The sequence below is a fragment of the Prinia subflava genome, chromosome 7 (genome assembly GCF_021018805.1).
Source record: "Prinia subflava isolate CZ2003 ecotype Zambia chromosome 7, Cam_Psub_1.2, whole genome shotgun sequence".
In the NCBI taxonomy this organism is placed as follows: Eukaryota; Metazoa; Chordata; class Aves; order Passeriformes; family Cisticolidae; genus Prinia; species Prinia subflava.
Genome location: NC_086253.1, coordinates 27,064,816 through 27,087,722, shown reverse-complemented (window position 1 = coordinate 27,087,722; position 22,907 = coordinate 27,064,816). Strand labels below are relative to the sequence as shown.

The 22,907-nt window shown below is 42.6% G+C and overlaps 1 protein-coding gene across 4 annotated transcripts in view; it reads left to right on the top strand.

Annotated features, from left to right (window-relative positions):
• Positions 1–22,907, top strand: part of LNX1 (ligand of numb-protein X 1) — a 243,102-nt gene that overhangs the window by 148,389 nt on the left and 71,806 nt on the right. For 3 of the 4 annotated variants that reach the window (XM_063401934.1, XM_063401936.1, XM_063401935.1), the window contains exon 2: positions 10,427–10,907. In XM_063401934.1, the coding sequence (XP_063258004.1) occupies positions 10,522–10,907 (386 nt within the window). In that variant the 5' untranslated portion in view covers positions 10,427–10,521. Of the gene's footprint in view, positions 1–10,426; positions 10,908–14,755; positions 14,848–22,907 lie in introns of those variants that run through there. The other variant, XM_063401938.1, reaches the window with a different exon arrangement.

Sequence of the window (22,907 nt, the reverse complement as noted above, 5' to 3'; positions counted from 1 at the left end):
GAGGAGCTAAACACTCAAACTTCCTACCTGTCTAGCTGCTCATGGAAACCCTCTCATTGGTCCTCCAGTTTCACTTTAATACACCAGCAACATTCTTACTGAAACAAAGAGTCCTAATAAAGTAAATGGGTTTTATCTGCCAGTAATTTCTTATCAAGGAATGCTTTCTATTTCTCTGTCTGGATCGGTAAATCTTTCAGAAAATGGCTTGTTTGAAAGCAGATAAATTTTGATTGATTCTGGATATAATTCCTGTCTACTTTTTGCTTGTCTTTTCCCTCCCTTTTGCTTTCCATTTTGCTTTTCCAAAGCAAAAGGTATAGATTGTGTTGAAATGCTGATGTTAAAAAAGTAGAAGTCATGCTACTATCTTATTTATTTTCTACTACAAAGCTGATTTTGTACTATATATTTAACTGCATCAATTCTCACAGTATTTTACAAGCAGAACCCAGTGCTAGAAAGTATAGCTTTGGGTTCTCATAGTTGCACTCTGAGAACTCATCACTATTTAAAAAAATATCTCAGTTTAGATCCAGTCAAAAAGGGTCTGAGGCACTGAAATAAATATGACTTGTAGGAGGAATTTCAAAGAATTAAAAAATCCTCTTGCTTGTCTGCACACAGCAGATGACATCTGATTGTGAGAAAGGATGCAGGAAGCAGGACAGTTTGAGCATGTAATTCCTAATTGGTTTCTCATCACAGGACTAAACAGCACACAATTGCTCTTCACACCCACAGAACTGGTTCTGGAAGCAGATATTAATTCAGCCACAGACTTAACTATCTTTCCCAGGCTGGTGTCACTCGTGTGTCCTGGCTGACAAAACCTTAGTAAGCCTCTTGTTGTTAAGGAGAATATTACAAGACTATCAGCAACACATGCATGTTAATTAGCAATGGGCTTTGGGGGAGATCCCATGAAGCCCCAATTAAAGGAGTGATGAATCAAGTCCAGTGAGTAGTACTGTACTCAGGAGTGTTATTTACAGCACTGAGCAGATGAAGGCAGAACCAGGCTCTACAGGATGTGTTTTGGTGGCTGAGGGCTTGGTCACTATAATAAACAAAATGTACTTGCCTAGACTTTTGTTGAGTGGGGAGCTTAGTCATTATCCTGCTCCCCAAAAAAAAGGTGCCCTGGAACAGAAACTATTGCACAGCCTCATCTAGAGAGATCTGCTTCTGCTTCTGCTTGAATACTTTAGGTTTACCCAGTCCTTTCCATTTTAGACAGAGTTATAAGCTCTACTGCATGCTTAACTCCCTAATGAGCAATAGAGACCATCAGCAGATATAAATGGGCACTGTCAGCACTACCTCATAAGAGAGGACTGTTCAAGAGCCAAAATGTACCTTGTGTTAGCCCCAGAAAACTGATAGTCAGACCACAGTAACTGGGCTGCTGGGTTCAGCCTCTTCAGTGTCATCTCCCTCTTTCCAAGAGTACATTTTTCTTAAATGTGAAATTCAGTACTCAGCACTGCAAAAAAATTGTAAGGTCATCAAAACTTCTTCCCCTTGACCTCTGAAATTTCTATTTGTGGCTGCATATTGCGTGTTTGCCCATTTTTTTGGAGGCTGTCCCTAGGCTGCACCACTTCCCTAAGTTGTTGAAATTTACCTGCTGACTGCTTTACCAGGTAGGTTCCCTCCTTTTTCCAGGGCCCTGAATGGGACTGGGCCCCAGCACCTGTGACTCTGGATCTGAGTGGCAAGGAATGCTTTCAGACTGTGCTATTCTAAACAGCAGAGTGTCACTGTACTGTGGAGTTCTTCAATAGGGACTGCTTTTTCTGCTTAGGATATGTTTATTCAGTAATTTTTGTGGACCCAAGTAGCAAGAGAAGGAAAGAGTAAGATACAAGTATAATTTAAGTTATAGGTATTAATAGACCTATAATTTTTATTGTATATATTATATAATATTTAATAATAATTTACATTATTTTATGATGTATAATATAATAATTACATCTAAATCATAGTATGGGAGTTAGGTGCAACATAAATAAACTTGAAATACAGATGATTAAATCATTGCTCCACTGAATTTGCCTAATTTTTCCTTTGAATACAACAGGCTAGAGGTTTTAACCCAAGCATTTGCTTTTATTGTTTAGACAAGTTACTCTCGGGAGCCAAGTGCTGCAAGTTGCTGCTGTCCCCCCCACAGGTGCATGTCCATAAAGCAGAGGTTGCAATCCTAGAAGCCAGGAGTTTGTGAGGGCTTTCCCTCAGATCGGGTCTAAGAGCGTCTCTGTGGTCACCTTGCTGCACAAGGATTCCTGTGACAGAATCTGGGCACTGGCCCCACTGGCATGGGAGCAGCCAGCTGCCCCTTCCCCTGCTCACCTAACCAAGTAGGTGCTCCTAACCATGTGGGTTGCTTCTAAAAAAAGGTCCCCACAGGGTGTTGTGAGAACTCATTAAGTAGTTTGCCAAGTATTAAGAAACTCCTGGATCAGAGAAGCAGCTGTAAAGGCTGCTGTAATTAAAGCACAGTTTACTTTATCATGTGTTATTAGCAGGGTTATCCATCACATGTTCTGTGCTTTGTAGTTATTAAGTGTTATCTCGTGGTCACATGTGAGAGGATGTTGTGTGGTCTGAGGGTGGCAGGTACCATGGCTGTGGGAGCCAGGTTAAGGTGTAAGGTTTCAGTGTCCTGAGGGGAAGCAGTTCTTCACTTCTCCTTTGCTCCCTCTTCAGCTCTTCCATCCCCTGGCACTGGGAGGGCAGAGAAGTAACATCACCCACCTTCCCTGCTGACCCACTTGGGGCCCTGGGAGAGGATTGCAAAGACCGATTAAGATTTACTGTGAAGCTGTATTAAGTGAAGATTTTCACAATCCCATGCAATTTACTCTGTCTATTGTATTGTTATTTTTAAATTAAGTAGGGCAGCCTGCACAGAGAACACGTGGTCTGAAGTCCCATTGCAGAGACACAGCAGTCACACCTGCAGCAACGAGCAGGGATGCTCTCCCTCATGCAGTTTGCATGTTGTACCTGTTCCTGGCTTTCCAGCATCTTAGAAGGCAGCTGGGGCACGTGGTTGTCCAGCCACAAAAATACAGTTCTGTCATCTGCTCAAGTGGCTGAAAGCAAGCTTGTGGTATTTGTGAGGCTGCCAGTCTTGGCAAAGTCAGACGGAGCAATCTGCCAAATTGGAGTGGTAGTGTACCTTTTGTTACATAACTAGCCATGTAATTTTATAATTTAGAATGTGAAATGCCGATGGCATTTATTATGTCAATTAGGATGAGCATATGTTTAGGAAGCCCTTGAGGAGTCAATCATAATTGCTCACATCGCCTTGCTCCGACCACATGATTGACTTCCTTTGAGCAGGTAGACTGTGTGCCTCCGGGAAGCAGTTCCCCACAGCCTGCCCATTTTGCTACAAATCATCTTTGCTCTTGGAGTCTGAGCTTGTAGTTCTGGCATAAGTAGTTCTGTTGGTCCAAATCTGGATTTACTGAGCTTTGAAGAAAGTAAGAAACAGAAGTTACTACCTTAACCATCAGTATTTGACAACTAGAGGCATGCCAGCAACAAGTCTTCTTGGAAGTACTACTTTCTTCTAAGGTGAGTTCATTCCTAGGACATTTTCCTCATAGTAAGGAATCTTTAACCTGACAGATATGTACTGCCTTACTCAGATCTTCTCTTCACTCAGGTCTTGTCCAGCTGTTCCTAATATTGTCAGTACTTCTGGGCTAATTTTGGTTTTTTCATTTCAACATGCTGAGTAAAATTTTGTATCCATGAAATCATCAGAAAGAGCAGTCCAGGTTTGTGTGGGCGTGTGAGAGACAAAAAAGCAAAATATATTTCCATACATTCCTAACAGACATTTCAGCTACATAATTCCACAACAAAAACCTTTTTCCAACATTGGTTTATTCTGTAAATTCCAGCATGAGCCACAGAGAAAACAATTTTTTTCAAACAGTCTGGTTCTGGTTTTAGAAGTTATTTTGTGTGCAGGCACAGTATGACATTGCTGTTGGGTCTCACAGCTTGAGCTACAACTTAAAAAGTTGGGGTTATTCACCTACTGTACTGTACTATTGGATTTTTCTATTCAGTTGGAAATGCCTTTCATCACTAAAGGCTCCGCAAAGTACTTTGATTGTTATAAGCTCTGAGAAGGACTTTTTGACTAATAATAATTTTGAAAAACCACCTATTTTAAAACTGGGGCCAGGCAGAGGAAAGGTTTTGGAGCTCCTGTTTGTTGTCTCAGAGACATTCTGTACTGATGTGCTGAACTTTTAGATACAACTATTTTTCCTCTAAGAGCCAGTTCTAACAGTCTTTCCTGTCATCTTAAAAGTCAAGCTGAATTCTTACCTGCTAAATTGGTGTCTCTGGGATCCACAACTCTCCTCCAGCTACTGGCTTTTTACCTGGAGGTATGCATCTTTCCTCTGACCATAACAAATTTCCATCTAATTACACATCAGACAGAAAGAAAATGTTGTGATTCTTCTTTATTCAGAATAGATTTAATAATAAGTGGAAAGGTAGGAAAAAAGGGAGAGTACGATATACATAGGAGGAATTCTGGTCAGAAGGCATGATGATAAGATTTTGGGCACCTTAGTGTTTTATAACCTTCCTTCAAACAAAATTTCAAGTCTAGGCAAACTGACTCACCCCTTTGGCCTTTAGTGCAGCTATGCCAAGATTGTTGCAAATTATTACGTGATATTTTATAGCCAGGTCTTTGAAATGTGAATGACAATCTTTTTGTGTCTAAAATACTGTATAATACATATTATTGAAGCGTGGATGATGATAATGTTTTCCACAACTGTTGTATAATACCACCTTGAACTGTAAAGTCAGTGAAGTCTATAAAAAACTTCAGTTGGAGAGAAGCAGTTGGTACAAACCACGGTAATGGGAAACCCGGGAGGCTGTTACCAGGGAAGACAGTTTGATGAAAGGTAGGAAGTTAAAACAGTTAATATTTTACTAATGGCAAATAGTTTTCTAAAAGCATTCAACCTGGTATTTCGTTGTAAAACCCTGAGTTTGAAGTAAGTGATGTGATCTTGCAACCCAGATTCTGTGATAGCTGGGTGCAGTAAGGTCACAGCTAACCCTGCATAACTGGAGGACTGTGTGCTTTTGCTTGAGGGTGTGAAGGAGGACCTCTGCTCCCTCCTAGCCATGAGCCACTCTTCTCCCCAGTGTGGGTGAGCCACTAGATGGGGACAATGCCCATATCTCCTAACCTGCCCACACCTAGCCAGCGGCAGCTGGGCTGAGGCTTCATTAAAGAGCTAATTCTGTAACTGGGAAAGCTGTCAAGCCTCCTAGCAATTTGATGTGGATATTTTTCACATGAACAGGCAAGATGGCAGTCTCCAAGGCCTCAGCAAAGAAGCTGATTATCAAGAAAGGCAGGTATTGGCTGCAGCATGCTCACAGCTAGTGTGGTGAAAGGAAGGCCAGGTAAAAGCCTCTCTGGAAGAATAAGGAGCTCCTACCCTTACCTGGCAGCTGTGAATGCTGCTGTGGCAGAGAGGTTTCCTTACACGCCTGCAGACCGGCCCCTTTGGCCATACAGTGCCTTACTGACCCACATAAATGAATGGCTGTGAGTCACTCAGAGATGCACATTTGTAGGAGATAACAACCCCTGCTGGGACTGGGGGAGGGATGCAGAATGACTTTGCTATCATAATTTAGCTAAGAGCACAACAGCTCCTTCTGTAGAACCTCTATCTCCCACGGGCTGTACAGCAGAGAAAGAGGAGTTGAAAAGGTATCTGTTTCTATCAGGAGATACAGGATTCGTTCTACATATGCTCTGAGTGTGTATAAAACAGGGGCATTGATAAAAGGTGTCCCTTAGAGAGAAAACCAAGCTAAACCAGACCCCAAACCAAATAATATTTGTCAGTCTTACTGTGCTATTTAAAATCCGTTTTCTTAATACGTGCTGGCCACCCTTACCATTGACTGAAGATTTCATTACCACCAAGCTGTATTACTTCAGAACTACTGGAGCTAAAGTCCTCTTACTGTTCTGCAGCTCGTCTATTTTGCTCCTCTGTTTTCCAGTGATGCCTGCTCACTGGCTTATCTTTCTCCACTTGTGATTTAAGGTGGTAGTTGCTCCTCCAGGCTCCATGTCACTGTTTCTCTGGCCTTTAGGCATCTGGTTTATTCTTTTGTGATAGCCACTTCCTCAATATCTTTCATCACTTAATTATTTTTCTTTTAGCTTTTGTTACTCATTTTTTGTTACCTGGAGCTTCTCCCATTTTGTGCCGTGCTACTTCCAAGTGCAGCCTCCTGAACTGCTGGGTTAATATTTGACGGTGGCTGGGCAGAGGGGTTCTGCCACTCTGCTCAGTGATCCCTCTTCTTGCTGCACTGCTGCCAGTGTAACCGTGGTGGTAAGTCAGTATTTAAGCTTAAGATTGATTAAATGCTTCACTGGGATAGGACAACTATGGGCTTGTAATTGCAAGGAGATGAAAGGCATTCTCTCTACCTACTCTTTGTGTTTACTGTCCAGGCTTTTTGTGTGGGTTTGTTCTGTTATTCTCTTAAGTGCTTCTGGTGGCTGCAAATTCTGAAGCAGTGAAGACCAGTAAGATACAAACTCCTTCAAATCACTGCAGCTTGTTGGGTAATTTTTAAAAAAATGTGTTATCATGGTAGTGGTTTTCACTGTGGTCATAGGCCTGGGGTTATTTTATGCCCTAATGTGACCATTGTCATTACAGATTGTGGCTGAAAACTTGGCAATATGGATGTCCAGGTAACAATGTTCTTCCTTCACCATTTGCACTGTATTCTTGTGCTTCAGATCTCTGCCTTGGGCTGATGTTCAGTTCACTACAGTGTCACAACACTGTGACATTCTTACAAATCAGTACTTGATTTTCTTTATCCTAGACAATCTGTGCTAGGTGTTGTAAAACTATGCTAAATCTGGGACCTGAGTTCCTGCACAGCAGGGAAGCGGCAAATGCTGGTGATGTCTGCTTTGGCATGGCACCACCACCTCCTCTAAAAGCTTCTCCTGCCAATCATCCTTGCAAGAACCACCCTCTGCCAATATGGCTTGGACTACAAGAAGCATGAGACTGCCAAGGTGATATCCATGTCCCACTGAGGCTGCCAGTGGTGGCTGACACCAACTCAAATGAATATAGGATTCCTCCCCTCTGTTTTCCCATCTCTTCCTCCCTCAGGGATGGGGCTCGAAGAACAGAGGTTCAGCCAGGAAATTAATACCTTTCCTATTTCACCATGGTTTACCATCTACCTGTGCAGGTTTTCTTGCTCAAAGTGTGTTTTTGTTTTTTATTCATAGGTAGTGGAAGGAGTAGAAATATGTACTAGTAATCAATAGGTCAAATTTAAATCCCTTCTCCCCTCTCTTCTACAATGTTAAAGAGGAATAAAGACTTTAAAGGACATGGTACTAATTACGTAGCTATTATATGACAGCACATAAATGTTATAAATACAAATGACTGCAAAGAGCATCTGCCTCTGACTGAATTTGTGTAACAGTTCCATCACATACCCTCCACGCTAACTCTTTTGATGGTAAAATCACTTCCCAAAGATTGCAGTCATTCCATTGCTTGATATGTCCAGCAGTTTATGAAGGTTCATGGGTAAATGCGGACCAGGTTAGCCAGAAGAGGCTGAGATTTTTTTCCCGAATTTAGATTATTATGTAGTCAAAATTTTCTAAATAATAGACATCATAGGACTTGAATTTCAGGTTTTAAAAGTTCAGTGCCTGTTACTAATAAATATGCACAGTTTTGTTTCTGCGTGCTGTAGCAAGTATTTGTAATTTATGTAAACATTGTAAAATTCAGGTACCGCTCGCCACACCTGCTCTTTTCCACTAGCATTGCTTTATTAGTATGTCAGATTGAAAAAGAGTATCTGTAACATGGCCAGGACAGTTAGACTTTGCCTCCTCTGGGGCTTCTCTCCTCATTTTTGCTGCAGCAGAACATGGCCTTAGGGCAGTGATGCCTCTCTTTCTCTGTTGTCATTACGAAAATAATTACAGTAGCTTTGGAGCTGTATTACTATTTCCAGCTATACTAACTTGTATCAGGGGTTGTGCTGAGTTGTACATGTGGAAGTGGAGGAGAGGTACTTTCAGGGTCAGGGTATGAGGTTGGGAAGGGGAAGCTCAGATGCCCATCTTCCTGTTCCTGTGGGCTGCTCTTTCCTCAGAGCACAGCTTTGGCTTTAGCTTTCAGGTTGGCTGATGGGAGTTGTGTGTTGGGTCTCCTGCCAGCAAGAAGTAAGAATTCTGTCCTTGAGAACATCCTTGAGGCAACAAAATCCTGGAGTTGGCTGTATTCTGGTGTGTGGTGCATGGGGCAAGCACCCACATGGATGTACCTGTGTGTGGTGGTACAGGAGGACATGGCAGGGGAGTGGAGAAATGGCACAATGTTGCCTACACCTCTGGTTGTCCCAGGTGCAAGGCATTCTGACAGTGTAAGAGAAAACAAAGTTTATAGCACAGTTGTTTTTGTCATGTTTTATTGGTTTCTAATTTGTTTTACTTCCATTTTAAGAATCATGCAAGTTCCCAACCAGTCTTGCAAGCAGTCCTGTTGACTTCAGATGGGTTCCCTCCATGAGCGAGGGATGTGGAGAGCAGCTGGACACCCACTCACAGCCTTCCACTTCATCTAGAAGTTATCCAAGAGCTCCCTACAGGAGCCACTCACAGTGCCCAAATAGTCTCCACCACAGTCCCTGATAATTGTTTATCTCATTTTATTTTGCTCTGTGTCACCTTAGTAGAATTAAACAATAATTTCTATAGTAAGATAACAGGTGGAGCTGCTACCTGCACTATGTTTCTTCACAAATAGCTTTTCATAAAGTTCTGGTGAATATTTTTACAAAAGGAAACATTTGACCCAGTTTGGCATACTTTAAATATTTGCAAGGGTTCTAACAGGCAATGATTTTAATTCCAGTGAAGCTACTGCTAATCAGGAGACAGAGCTTATGCAGAACTCTCTCTTGCAAGAAAAAACAGGCACTTAACATAATTGCTTCATAAGAATAGGATATAGGAAAACATTGAAGAGAATGTTTGACATTTAAACATCTGGTTAGTGTTAGTGGGGCTATTATTTTACCTTCATGTCAGAAAAACCTGCCATGTTAAACTTTAATTTCTCAGGTTTAGAGCCCATGAGCTTTGCATAAAAATAAGGGTTTATTTATATGAAAATATGCTCTGTCATAGTCAGATTTTTCTTATTATTCTTTCCCTCATTTGCCCTCAGACATGGGTGTCTGAGGCTGACACATTGTCTCAGCAAATTAAGTCAAGCTGAAAGCAAGGGTACAGTGTTAAGGCAGAGAAGCAAATAAGATTTACATTTTCAAGCAAGAGCAGTAATTAGGCCATTGCATATTTTATATCTTCATGTTTATTTTCAGAGTGGTATATCAAAATAAACATACAAGTAATGAGAAATAAGTGCTCCAACAATCAGTTGGGGTTCATCAAGTAAAAACTACAAATTACTCTTCAGTTTTGCTGCCACCCACAGAGTTTACATCTTTAAAATACCAGCAGGCAGGTGTTGTGGCCAGAGCTAATTGGATTTGCAGTTACGGACATACTGGGTTGCTGTATTACAAATGATAAAGGGAATAGGCCTTCTTTTGAGCAATACACTACTTATCATTGTGCTGTGGACTTCAGTATGTGAGGTGTTTGGTTCTTTGCAGAGCAAATGAAGTTTTGAACTGATTATGCTGGTCAGATGGTTATAACTGCTTGACTGCAGGCAGGCAAACTTTGAGCGTAGGTGTCCAGGTACATTTCTGCTGTAGTATGAGAATGGTCTACAGGGCCCCAAGCTCTAAAGTCTCATGATCCAAATTATCCTCCTTCTGGCTACACATGCTGTGTTTGTACACTTGTATGTATTAGGTGAAGCTGCTGCTCTCCTTTGCTGTGTTGAGCAAGCAACTTGGCCAGCAATCTTTATTCTTACCTGTGTTTCTGCACACAGTCTCGCAGTGTTTGCCCACACACAATGCTACTTCCCTGGCAGAAGTAATGTGGCCACAAAATCATCTGACTGGAACTGCAATGATATGCTAATTTAAGGTTTTCAGCCATTAAATGCCTGTAGTATTTCTCCCTGTCTTGATATCTTTATTTACAATGAGCGTGTCTGTGTAAATTAAGATAGATTTATGAGAAAGTAAGTCCCTGGAATTAATTATCTCTTTTTTTTCTGCCCTCTTCTTTGCTTGACTCTCCCATCCCAAAGACACAATCCTTTCCTAATAGCTGATATAGTGCTTCATATCCAAATACATACTGCAGATATGAGAAGAAAACACAACCCAGAACATAATCTTTTGGCTTCCCTCCCCACAGATTTGACTGCACACAAGCCTTGCTACAGCTCTCACAAATAGAGAACAGGTTGGGTATTCCCACCTGCCCCCTTTTGAATTGCATCAATTCTGATTATGAGCCAGAAAGAAGAAGAAATGGAGGACAGCTCCCCGCCACTCTGTGTCACCTGCGGCCAAGCGCATTTACCAGAAGAAAACCACTTGTACAGCTACACTGAGGAAGTGGATGATGATCTGATATGCCACATTTGCCTGCAACCTTTGCTTCAGCCATTAGACACACTCTGTGGTCACACCTTCTGCACAGCCTGCCTTACAAACTTCCTCGTGGAAAAAGACTTCTGCCCCATGGACCGCAAGCTTGTGATTCTCCAGACGTGCAGGAAGTCCAGCATACTAGTGAATAACCTCCTGGATAAGCTAATGGTTAGCTGCCCTTTCACAGAACACTGCTCAGAGGTCATGCAACGTGGTCACCTTGAACAGCATTTCCAAACCCAGTAAGTTGTTGTTGATAGACCTTTTTTCACTCTTTTTTCTTTGAGTAGAGGAAAAAATATTTTCAGTTAATACTGATCAAAATAGTAATGTAAAGCAAGAGTTGTTGATTTCACCCCCAACTAGTATCATTAATTTAGAGCTGAATTTAATCCATTTAGAGTCCAAGACATAGGCTATATCTTACTCTTTTTTAGAGTAAAATGCATCAATGCATGTAAGTTACTTCATGCTATCGTTAGCAGTTCTGGGCAAATACCTTGTGGCTAGCTGCACAATGACAGTGTATATGTGGTCCAAAGAGATCTGCGTGTTTTGGGAAGCCAAGCTATTATAAATATTTTAATAGCACATTAAGGGTTTTATAATTGCCCTTTCTACAAACCTTTTTTGAATCACAAATGACCTATATGAGAAGTAGAGCAGAAAATATTCTGGTTTGGTATTGGTCTTTGAACCTGAGTGCTCCTTTCTTCCAGGTGAGCACTTAGCCAGGGCACCATGGGACTCACAGAGAGAGAGTCTAGAAGAGTCTGACTGGACTCCCCCTGCAGCCTTTTCCCTCCTGGTAGCCAGGACACCATCCATCCTGCCTCTGGGAGAGACCTCTCTCCCAGGGAGTGGTTTGCTTCCTCTGCAATGAGAGAACGGAATGATTTTCTGATTTGCAGAGTAAATGTGCTGCTGCTTTTGTCTTGCGTGTTCTGCCTTTGTAAGGAAGGCAGAAGGGTAAAGAGGTACTTTCAGGGCTGTAATTTCTGACAGCAGACTAACACTTTGGCATAGTCTGTGTAACAGCACCTCAGGTCTGAGGAGAGATGGGGTCTAAGATGTTCCCTTTTCTGTGAGCTGTGTTTGTTGCCCTGGGAAAATACTTCCCATGAAGTTTGCAGGTGTAAATCGTGTTGCTAGGTCTGTACTTCTGCATGTGCAATGTGAAGGAAGCCTTGAGCAGCCAGTGTAGGGCTCCAGACTGCTGCTGGGAGCACATTCCTGCACAGACATGGCGTTGCTGAGGGCCAGAGCATCACTGGTGAGCAGGCTGGTGAGCCAGAGGGTGGAGGTGTGTTCATGTACTGCGCACTGCACAGTCTGCACCCACTACCAGAAGTGGCTCTGCAGCCTGCCATTCAAACATGTCCTCATTTGCACTGGAGACCTCATTTCTTGAAGCACCTGGATTCTCCCTAGGAATTTATTCACTTGAAGATATTCACGAAGTTATGGTGTCCTAACCAACCAAAAAATGTGATGATTTTGTATTACTAAAACCAAAAAATACCACAAACATTAGCAATGGGTTTATTGATTCCTTGCGAAGGTCATGAGACCACTTTTTCCCATGCTGGAGGTTTGGTGGTTTTGGATTTTGGGTGCCCTTGTCCCCACACTTCTGGACCTGACTTTCCCTGTGAGCATGCTTCTGGCTCATGGTGCAAGAGGCAGTGGCAGCAGGCCCCAGGCCAGACCAGCAGTGCTCTGGGAGTTCCGCTGTGTGCGGCTAAGGGAGCAAAATAACAAAGTTACTCATAATTTTCTGTCTCAGGTCAGTGCTTCTCTAACAGGCCTCAAGTGTTAATTTCAACAGAAATGCAGGTAAGGGGACTGTCAGCCATCTGTGAGCTGCTGTCACTGAAATTATGTTTCTCTAAAGATTCCAACCACAAAATCTTGAACCCCTAGTACAAATGCCCTTTCCTTTTGCTATACATATAGCTGAATTTAATGTGAATTAGACCTTGCTGTTTGTCTTCATTTTTGTTGACATGATAATGCTGTGGCCATGAAATTAGTAGGACACTCATTCCCAATTTACCCCCAACCCCCAATAAATAAGCAAATTGGAACATTGTCTTTTACATGGAAGCCACATAGCTAGCACATCTTCTGATTTCTAGTGTTGATTCTCCTATGTGGATATGTGGAAGTCACTCCAGTGTCTTAGTTTCTTTTCCTTAAGGTGGTAGTAAAGGTACGCTTCACTACATATCTTACAGAATTGCAGAGCTATAAACAATGATTTGGTCCTGTAAAGGCCTGGCAGGTTTTATTCTAGCACTTACTGTTGAATGTCAATGGTTTGGCCTGGATCTTTCCCTCAGGACCTTCAAGCTCCTGTGCTTCCAGCTTGCTTGCCCTGAGCCCAAGCAGAGACAGAAACAATTGTCTCGGTAACGTACTCCCACTGCCTCTTGCTGTTCCCTCTTCCCTGTGTCGGGTTCCCTGCACTAGGTCCCGGGTTTGCAAACCCCAGGAGCAGAAGACTGGAGAGATGAGTAGGGTCTTACTCCCCCAAAGACTATAATGTAAAGAAGTACAAAGCATTGTTACATAGGCTGGACATTTTGCTTCTTTGCTACTCATAACATGGATGGTTGGGAGGGCTGAGTTACCTTAAGACCAAAGGGCAGAGACAGGAGAATAGGAAACCACAGGGAACTTCTACTGTTGGGGGTTGCAGCTTTACAGGGGATAGGTACTGCAACCTCACTAGCATTACCACATGAGTGAAGAAATAGGAGGGTACATTCTGAGTGATCCCTAAAGATGGACTTCTACATCCTTGTGCTTGCAGACACTGCACAGTACCTTTATTTTTTTTAAGCACAGCATTAATTAATTATCACCTAAGGTATCTTATGCCTCTGCCTAATTTAGTTGTTGGAAATGCAGAAACCTCTCTTGCATCCCCATCTCCAGTTAATGGCAAAGAGAAGAATGTTGTGCTTTATCATGCCCAGGGACAGATTAAACAGACTGAGCTGATGCTGTTCTCTTTAACTCTGATGAATCAATAGAGGGAAGGAGAAATGTGTGACTTTGCAAATAAAACAAGTACGATAATAATCATAAATATTTGGTGTCTGCAGTGAGAAGAGTTCAGAGCCCACCTGATATTTCCACAAAACATTATTGTGTTCTCAGTGAATAATTCAGGTAGACTCTGCTAGGGTCAACAGAGTGGTCAGAAGTCTTCGCATTACTTGCATTATCCAGCTGCAGACCAGTCCTGGTTCTCAGAGAGAAAACGAAAGTTTGCCCTGATGAAGGAGGAGGTCACTGATGGGACAAGGTGAGCTTGCTGTTTTATGCTTTGTAATTGATGAGGGAACTTTACCTTTTTTTTTTTTTTTTTTTAAATGCCGGTTACCATGGAGCAGTCTACTGACAGCATCCTTATTTAAAATGTTTGCTCTTATATCCTTCAAAAAAACCCTGAGAAGAGACATGTCCTTGGATTATTGCATGATTTCTGTTTGTACAAAAACATCTGACTGGATTTGGGGAATTCAGACTGAGATGCAAGCAGCCAGCAGTTGGCTGTGATCTTATGCAGTGTTTTACTTTAAAAAGGTGTGGTCTTCTGATATCACCTGCTACAATACTCCACGGGGGGCATTTTTTTTTCCCCCTTGTCAGACAGCTACACCCTTCCGTGATGCAGTTTAGCTTGTAACCCATCTGCTTGTGGGCAGTGATGTAAACATACCAGCTGCCTCTGAAGAACCACTCTGAATCCTGCAGGAGGCAGGTCTCTTCCCCGAGCATCGCTCTCCTCTGCAGCATAAGTCACTGTCTCACCAACCACGCTATGCTGTCCCTAAACCCTCACATCTACCCATCCGAGAGTCACATCGAGTAATCCTCTTACAGGTCAATGATTTTTGCAGTGTAGCTTCGTTTAAGGGATTTAAGCTCGATTCATAATGTGCTACCATTGCGTTGAAATGGAAAGGCTTGCTTAGAAGGGGCTTGGCTGGCACGAAAGCTTCTCGTTGTGTGTCCCACCAGCACAGAGAGACGGTGGGAAGGAGGAAAACCTAGCAGCAGTGCCAGCACTGCACTGAAAATGAAGGCTCTCCTGTTACTGGTCCTACCTTGGCTAAGTCCTGCAAACTACATAGACAATGTGGGCAACCTGCACTTCTTGTACTCCGAGCTGTGAGTACGCACAGTCGCGCTGACATCATGCTCTCTGTCTGTCTGTCTCACCCGAGTGTTGGGAAGGGGCTCTCCATGAGTGTTTTGGGGGGTCTGTCTGCCTGTGTGTCTGTGCCTGTGCATGCGTGCAAAGAAAATCCTGCAACGTCTTGCCAACAGCTTCACACCGTGCTGCTTCCCATCCAGGGGCTAATAATAGCAGTACGTCCCCATTGTTTTCTGCCTTGGAAGCAGCTGAGACATAGAGAGTGAAGCTGCTTTATTCCTTATAACTTGTTTTCTGTGCTGATTTTTTAAGGTGCTTGTTGGTTTGGGCTTTATTTCCATATCCGAATCTGTGTTTTTCCTTTATTTCCTGTAAATAGCCTTGTGGGGAGCTGGATATAGGGGAGGGCATCAGGATAGACACCCGCAGTAGAACACTGTCTGTGTACATGCATAATGTTCTGTGTGTAGAGCTGCATGCCTGTAGCAAAATGCTGAGAAGCCTTTCACCAGAAATAATTCACTTGAGACAGGAGAGAATTTTCCCATATTCTGTTTTTGCCCACAGCAGAATGTTATTTTTTTCTGTAAAGCAAATTTAACTGTAGCAATCCATTCATGTATCTTCAGGTTTTTAAAAAAACCCACCTCGAACTACCCCATAGATGGTCTTTTCAACCCATAAAACAAATATTCTATGGTATCTTCTGTAAATGTTACTTCTTTAATTTGTGCTTGAATGGATTGCACTAGTTAGTGGAGCTTTTATGACTAGAAATAGATTTTTTTTCACTGTGTTTTCTTAATTATCTGTTGTTTGTATTTTAACAAATTGAAAACTTTCAAGATCTTCATTGAGATAATGAAATGTCTAATTTTCTCAAAAATGAAAAATTACTGTGCTATGCCTACAGTAGAAATGTTTTAGTAACAGTTGTGATTAGTACCAAAGAGACTAATTTTCAAATGATTTTGTCTCTACTGTCAGACAAAAATAGCAGTGTTTTGCAGAAACACCAAGTCCCCTTTTGAAATCCTTGTGTGATGTGCATGGAACTATTAATAATTTAGTCACACTGCATACAATAGCTTAGGATTTCTGTATGCTGTAGGTGTTTTTAAACATTTAACAAATCTAATGTTGAGGGTTGCAGCTATGTCCTCATTTTCATTTACTGGCATTTTGTTTAAGAATGTTAATTTTAAAAAGAAAGCCACAAACAACAAGCAAACAAACAAAAAACCAGTTAAGCCAAGCAGGCTACAGGAGCAATCAAGATGAAAACAGGGCAGATGAACACTTATAATGGAAACAATGGCATCTGGGACATCTAGTTTCCAGGAAAACAAACCAATGAGATTAATCAGAGCACAGGCACAGATGCAGCCTACTTGCTTTTCTTGGGGAATTCAGGTTCACTGATTCTCCCAGGATACAGGGCTATGTTGTACGGTAGCTGTTCATCTCTTATTTATTTAGCCTTCTAACCCACAGAGATGTTAGTTGTGCTGAATGTCGGCAGTTGTTCTAATGGAGTGGGTGTGGACTGGGGCTTGGACGTGCATCTTCAGTTGTCAGCAATGGGAGGTGCACATCCCATCTCCAGTGCCCAGCCCTGGATGCTAGCTGGCATCCTGCTGCCAGGAGCCAGTGCTCAGGGCCTCCCACACCGCTCTGTCTCTGCCAGGGCAATGGAAAGTGGGATTTACTGAGGCTGACACAATCTAAAAGGGCACCAGGCAGTTTGACCTCCTTTCAGGAATTTTTCCTTCTCCTCCACGTGTATGTAGTGCCTCTGGCTGCTGCTGGATGCTGTACAGGGCATTGATATACTAATCACCGGGATGGATTCAAGGTCTTTTCTAATAACAGCAGTTGAAAGAAAAAGAGAAATACTGTTTTCAGTCCTGTTTAATCAGTTTATACAAATGTTATGGTCTACAGGTCTACTTCAGTTGCTTGGGCATTTGGACATTTTTAATGTAAAGCTTTATGAGTGAAACAGATAAGCCACTGGTGTCCAGGACAGCCTGACACCCAGGAGCACAGGTTAACTGCCACAGAACTTTTGTACCCCAAACAAGCGGCTTCATAAATCTTTCCCCACAGCTGACTGAAGAGTCCCTGCTGTGTCTAGTGTATCTGATGGCTTGCACCATGGCTCAAAACTAGACTGTAGTAGGCAGAAAGCATTTTTTCATTATCACACTATCTTTGGTTGTGAGTACAAATACTGGCCTCAGTCAGGACTCATTATTTTGTTGGCTGTCAGCCACTAGAGATACCAGTTGAAGGGGAAGAGTGGAGTGGTGGGTTTGCTAGCAACAAGAAAAGAGCAGAGTTGGTTAGGACAGTGGGGGATGCAGTTACCATCCCTGGTGCTGGCACAAGAGGAAGAATAAGGGTGCTGGGATTTGCACTGCCATCTCTCTCACACAATCCATCTCTTCCCTTCTGCTCTGTTCAAAGGTTATTTGTATTGCATTGCTGAGGTTTGCTTTAGTTCCAGGGCATTTTTGTTCCTAAATGTGGAATGGGCTCCTTGGAGAATAGGGATTGCAGCACAGCACAAAACCCATCTGGAGAGGCAGGCCCCGGAATGCAGCTAAGAAATAAAGAGATTTTAGGAGACTTGAAGAGGAGAAATGGAGTTGGAGAAAGGCTGTGCCAGACCTTTGCACTTCAGCCGAGTGCCGCACAGATAGGAAAGAGAGGTGTGTGGATGTGTTGTAGTGGCAGTTTATGGGATAGATGTCAGGTGCCACTATTTTTAGTTTTATCTTAGCGGTCTGATAATGACAGGTATTCCCAGGAAGTAAATACATGTCCCCTGATGTTGTCACCTGCACTAAAACCACTTCCCTGGCTATTCTCTGTTGTCCTTCCCTTAGCAACGATTGCGACACAGATGTTGTTCCTGTCCTTGCTCTTTGCCAAACTGTGAAGAGCAGCATGTGATAAGCCAGGGAGGCTTCTCTCTTGAGGAGAAGTCCATGGAAACATCTGACAGAAGAACAAGAGAAACCTGTGAGATCTACCTTGAGGAATCTCTGGGAGATGGTGGGATGTAGCCACACCTGCCCAATGTCTATCACCATTGTAAGGGTATACATGGGTGTTGAGGAAACCCTACGCCAGCATCCATGCCTTCCTCTTTATATACCCATAAAGATTTTGAAAGGCATCTGCTCTCTGTCTTTCTTAATTAACATATCTTCAGAAAGGAACTACTTGCCCCAGCGTTCTTTTGGGTTGAGATATGTTATATGGTATGTGGATGGAGAGGCAGCCTGTGGTCACTCTTAAGAGGCTTTCCTGAGTGTGATGACTTAGTGGCACTGCTCACATCATTGCTATCCCTCTCACTTCACAGGACAAGCTGTGCAGCAGGGTATTTCTCAGTAGCAGGATTTTCTTCACCTTTAGCTCAAACAGCCACTTGGCAATATAACTGAGGAGAAGGAGGTTGCAAGACTAGGCAGTAAAAAACTTCACCTTGTCTCCCTAAGGACATCAATCATGTGACAGCGTGGGATGGTTTTCAACCTTATTCCAATTCAGCACATGGCCATGCTGACTGAGCGAGAGGCTGGGATGGTGCTGGGCATTGTGTGTGCTCAGCACAGGTCGAGCTCTGGGGAGTCCTTGGCAGCCACTCTTGCTGGCATGCTTTCCCTCAAAGGACTAAACAGCTCCTGGTCTTAGTCCCTGATGGTAATACCTCACCTAGATCTATCCCACTAATCTGAGTCAAGCCATTCTTTTTTAAATCTTTTGTTTGTTAGGTGCAAATGCACAACCTACTCCCACTTGTGAACAAAGTACTTTTTTTTCCTTACCCTTCTTGAGTTTTGCATGAAATAGTCAAAGGAATCTCACCAAATTAACTGGATCGGGTTTCCCCATATAACTTTTATACAATAACTACTCTCTTAAATTTCAAATCAGCACTTTGGGCTGGAATAACTAGTAAAATTTAGTTTTTCTGTTTATTCAATTTAAAAAGAAGATATGCAGGTGCTAGCTGTCCTCTAGTGCCATTGAGCACATATTTTTTATGGTAAAAACAATGAGGTGCACTCTCTCAGCTCCCTTACAGTGCTGTACTTAACTGTGGAGCAATTTCTTTGACTTCTGTTCAACTCAGTGGGGAAACTGGTGTCTGGCTTCAAGTCTATCTTTGTGAAATTAGACACATAGGGGCTGGGGAGCATGGGACATGCAATACTCATGACAAAATTGATAGGCCTGGAGCACCTTTTGGGCTCAGGTGTTAGTCCACTGCAAAAGCCATGTTTTAGCCTCCTTGTTCTGTGCAAAGCTGTGTTTATGGAAATCTGTGTCAAAGCTAAACTGTGAGGTTAATTAAGGCTGAAAGTGCTGGAAAGCAAGGTTTGAATGAAAATATCAATGAAATGTTTAGTATATCTACATTTAATAGCCAGGACAAAGCATACTGAGATAAAATTCAGAGGGTCTTTTCCAAGATGTTAGAATTGAATGTCTCTTGGAAAGCAGAACTGAGGTGAATTAAGCCAGATAGGCATGAGTGGGTCAAGGGCTACCTGTGTTAGCTTCACCCCGATACTACAGCTTCACAAAGGGGCCAAACATAGAGATGGTTTTCCTTTAGAATTCTGAGCTCTCCCCCAAAATCTCAAGCAAAGACCTATTAGTGTCCCTTTCTCAGCCTAGCCCCTCACTGCAGTTAGTCTGACCCCTCTCCATCAGCTCTCTGCCTTACCCTTCTACTTCTGTCCTCTGCTTCATACCTCTTCTGGTCCTTACCTTTGTTTATTGCCCTCCTCTTTCACGCCTTGGTCCTGCCTCTATTATGCTCCTTTGTATTTCCAGCCTTTAGATTTGCATAGGAAAGCTTGAAATATTAGTACAAATAAGGCCAGAAAGCCTCTAAGTAGAATCTCATGTAGGTGAACTGCAAATATGCTGTATTATTCTCAAAAGTACAAGAAGAATTGTAACTGAAACTCTTTTTATTGAAGTGCCCAAACTGAGTTTTCAAAATATATTGTGTTGCATTCCAGAGTGTTTTATGTCAGCATAGGAGTGCAGCAGAAATTTGTCGTTTAATTGACTGTAAATGTCTGGATCTGGTCACTCTTTGACCAAAGGTCAATTGCACTCCTTTAGCAGCACAGTGGGGACTGGGTTTCTGCTCCACCTTCTGCCACCCTCTCGCAGAGATGGTACCTTTCCCCACCAGCACATCCCTCCTGGCTTCTCTGCATAGGTTAGAGAGTGCTGAGTTTTTGTGGTATGATTAAGTGTCACTGGTTAGTATTTTATTCCCCAGTGCTGAGATTCTAGGTGCAGAAATAAATTTGTGTAGGACAGCTCCAGAAACTAAAACCACCATGAGAGTATTAAGAATTTGTTGGTTCTGCCTGGGAATTTTGTGTATAAAGAAAATTTTAGTTATAGACTGAGAAAGATCCTGCTTCATTTCCTTCTATGCCTGCAAGAAAGTTAACTTTACTCCATTCACATCTATCTACACACACTTGAGATCAGAATTAGACCTTTCATTCTTCTGGATTGTTTTCTCAAGGCTTCTCATACCTTTGGAAAAGGCTGACATTGGCCAGTGTCAATCTCAACAAACACATTTTGTTGCCAAAAGTAAAGCCTGAGCCAGTCAAAAAACCACTAAATCCCTGCCAAGATGGAAAGGCAATTCAATAATTATGGTTGGCAGAAAGGTTTCTTTTAATGAATAACTTACGTCTCAATTATGTTTGATTTTTCTGTAAGTTGCTCAAAAGAACCAGGCTTACATACCTGGCCCATGTAACAGGAGCACAGAGGGGTCAAACCTTTACCCCACTTCGAGGCTCCCTCACAACAGGCAATCCACTTTAGAACAGGGACCAAAGAGGGCAAAGCACTGAAGGTCTGGTGGGATAGGAGGAAGGAATGAGGTGGTGGGAGTTGCAGGAGGTCAGTGATTACTCACAAGCAGCAGACACTTGTTTCTTGACTGACGTTAAGGCACACAGGCCGTATGCTGCAAGTTTGGCCAACCTCCACATCTCTCTGACAATTAACCTAGTTTAACACTGGCACTGGCAGCATGACAAGGATATTTTTCCTTGAGCTATTTCTCTGACAAATCTGCCAGAACTGGGCTGTCCTGCAACGTGAGGATAAGCACTGCTCTTGCAGAGCTCTTATGCCTGTTGTAGCTCAAATCCTGCTCTGAATACTGGTACTGAGATCAGCCACAACGCAGCTTGTTACACTGTGGGGAAGCAGACTAGTAGGTCTGAGGGTCTTCTTAGATGTCTTTAACACTCTTGACCTTTTGGGGGAATCTGCCTTCAAGGTCCCGAGTCCACAGAGTAGCCAACTGCATTTCATGACCTTCTCCATGATAAGAGCTTTTGTTCAGGAACTAGAACTGATTTTCTGCATCTTGACATGTGACAGCATGTCTGAACTGCCTCCCTGAGCCATGCAGTAACTGGGTGCGCAAGGATGCCAGCAAGCACAGGACACAAACCGAGGTTTTGTAGTACCATCACCAGCAATGTTGTTTCACAGAAGGCAGTGTGATTCTGGGTCCAGTCCAGCTGGGCAGAGCATGACAGAATAAACAGTACAGGAGTAATGGAGTGCCTGAATGTAGAACATTAATGGTGGTCTGATCACAAACGTGGTGACTGCATGGTTTGGGAGGCAGCATCCAAAGACCCTGGGCCGTGGCTAACGTAACAATATAAAGTTACCTGGGGGTAGGGGTCCAATCCCAATGGGGATAAGGGTTTGACTATCTGTGTCAAAGGCCTTGAACCAGCAGAGAACTAGAACCAGAGACATGACCTATCTTGGAATGATGCCATTAGCATCCTAATTTCCATACCCCACCTCCCATGGTCTCAGGTTTATGGTTTCTGCATAGGCTACCTGCGTTAAGGTGTTATCCGTCTTAGCTATCTCAGTAGCCACAATGTTGAATTAAAAATAGCCTGTGTGGCAGCATGCAGGTGACTGCTTGGGGCTTCCCATTTCAAAAGGACGGTCCAGGCTGGTCCTTCTATGTTGAACTGGTACCTCAAAGGAGGTCTCTCTTAGTCAGTGACATGTCACATGTCATGACTAAATCCCCACTACCACCAAAGAATTCCTGGTTTGGATCTGAACTCTGTTTCAGGATAAGAAAGTGAACTGTTTTGTAACATCTTAAAAAGCTGAATGAACCCCTTGGCTTCAGCCAAGTTGCAGCTGGTAAAGATTGCATTTCACCAGTGAATCCTTGGGGTCTCCCTAGAACATGCTTTATCCATTCATTTAATTTATTGATTGACAACAGGTTCTGAATACTGAGCAAGGCAAGCTCAGCAGCAGCCCAGTGAAATGGCTGGAGATTTCAACAGATGTGCAACTTTTGCACAAAGAAAAAATACTGTAAATCATCCATAACTTTTACATGTTGTACAATATTTCTTCCCCATATGAAAGAAAGTAGGCTGACTGTAACAGTGAGCAAGTCAAGTCATATATTCAGGAAGTTTCTTTGTCTTTTTGGTTGGATTTCTGCTGGTAGTATCCTCGAATTTTATTGATAAATTCTTGTTCTCCTCAGCAGTGCAGGCAGACAACCAGATTTGTAACAATGACACATTGCCATTGGCTGCATCTGCTCCCATAAAAAGAGCATCTCTCTTTTTATCAAGTCACTGAGCTGAGTACAGAGGATACCTGGGAGAGGAGTAAGAAATCACCATTGACTCTTCTGTTTTAAAGGAATTGTCTTGCTCTATAACATTGCTGTGACACATGGTATGAAGTAGGCTCTAAGACAAGACATTTGCAGTCAATGGAGCCATCTTAATTTTTATTTGCTCTTCTGCTAACTCACTGCATATTATTTACCTTGAATTTATGTTGAATAATGTGAATAAAATGCCTTTAGAGGTATAAAAAAAGCTACAAAATTCAATCATTAGTGTACTACTTCGTAACTTGTTTTTCTCTCCTCAGCTCTCTTGGAATCATGTTGGCAGGAAGCGTCTTAGATCAGCAAGTCATTTCATGTGCATGTGTTGTGAAGCTT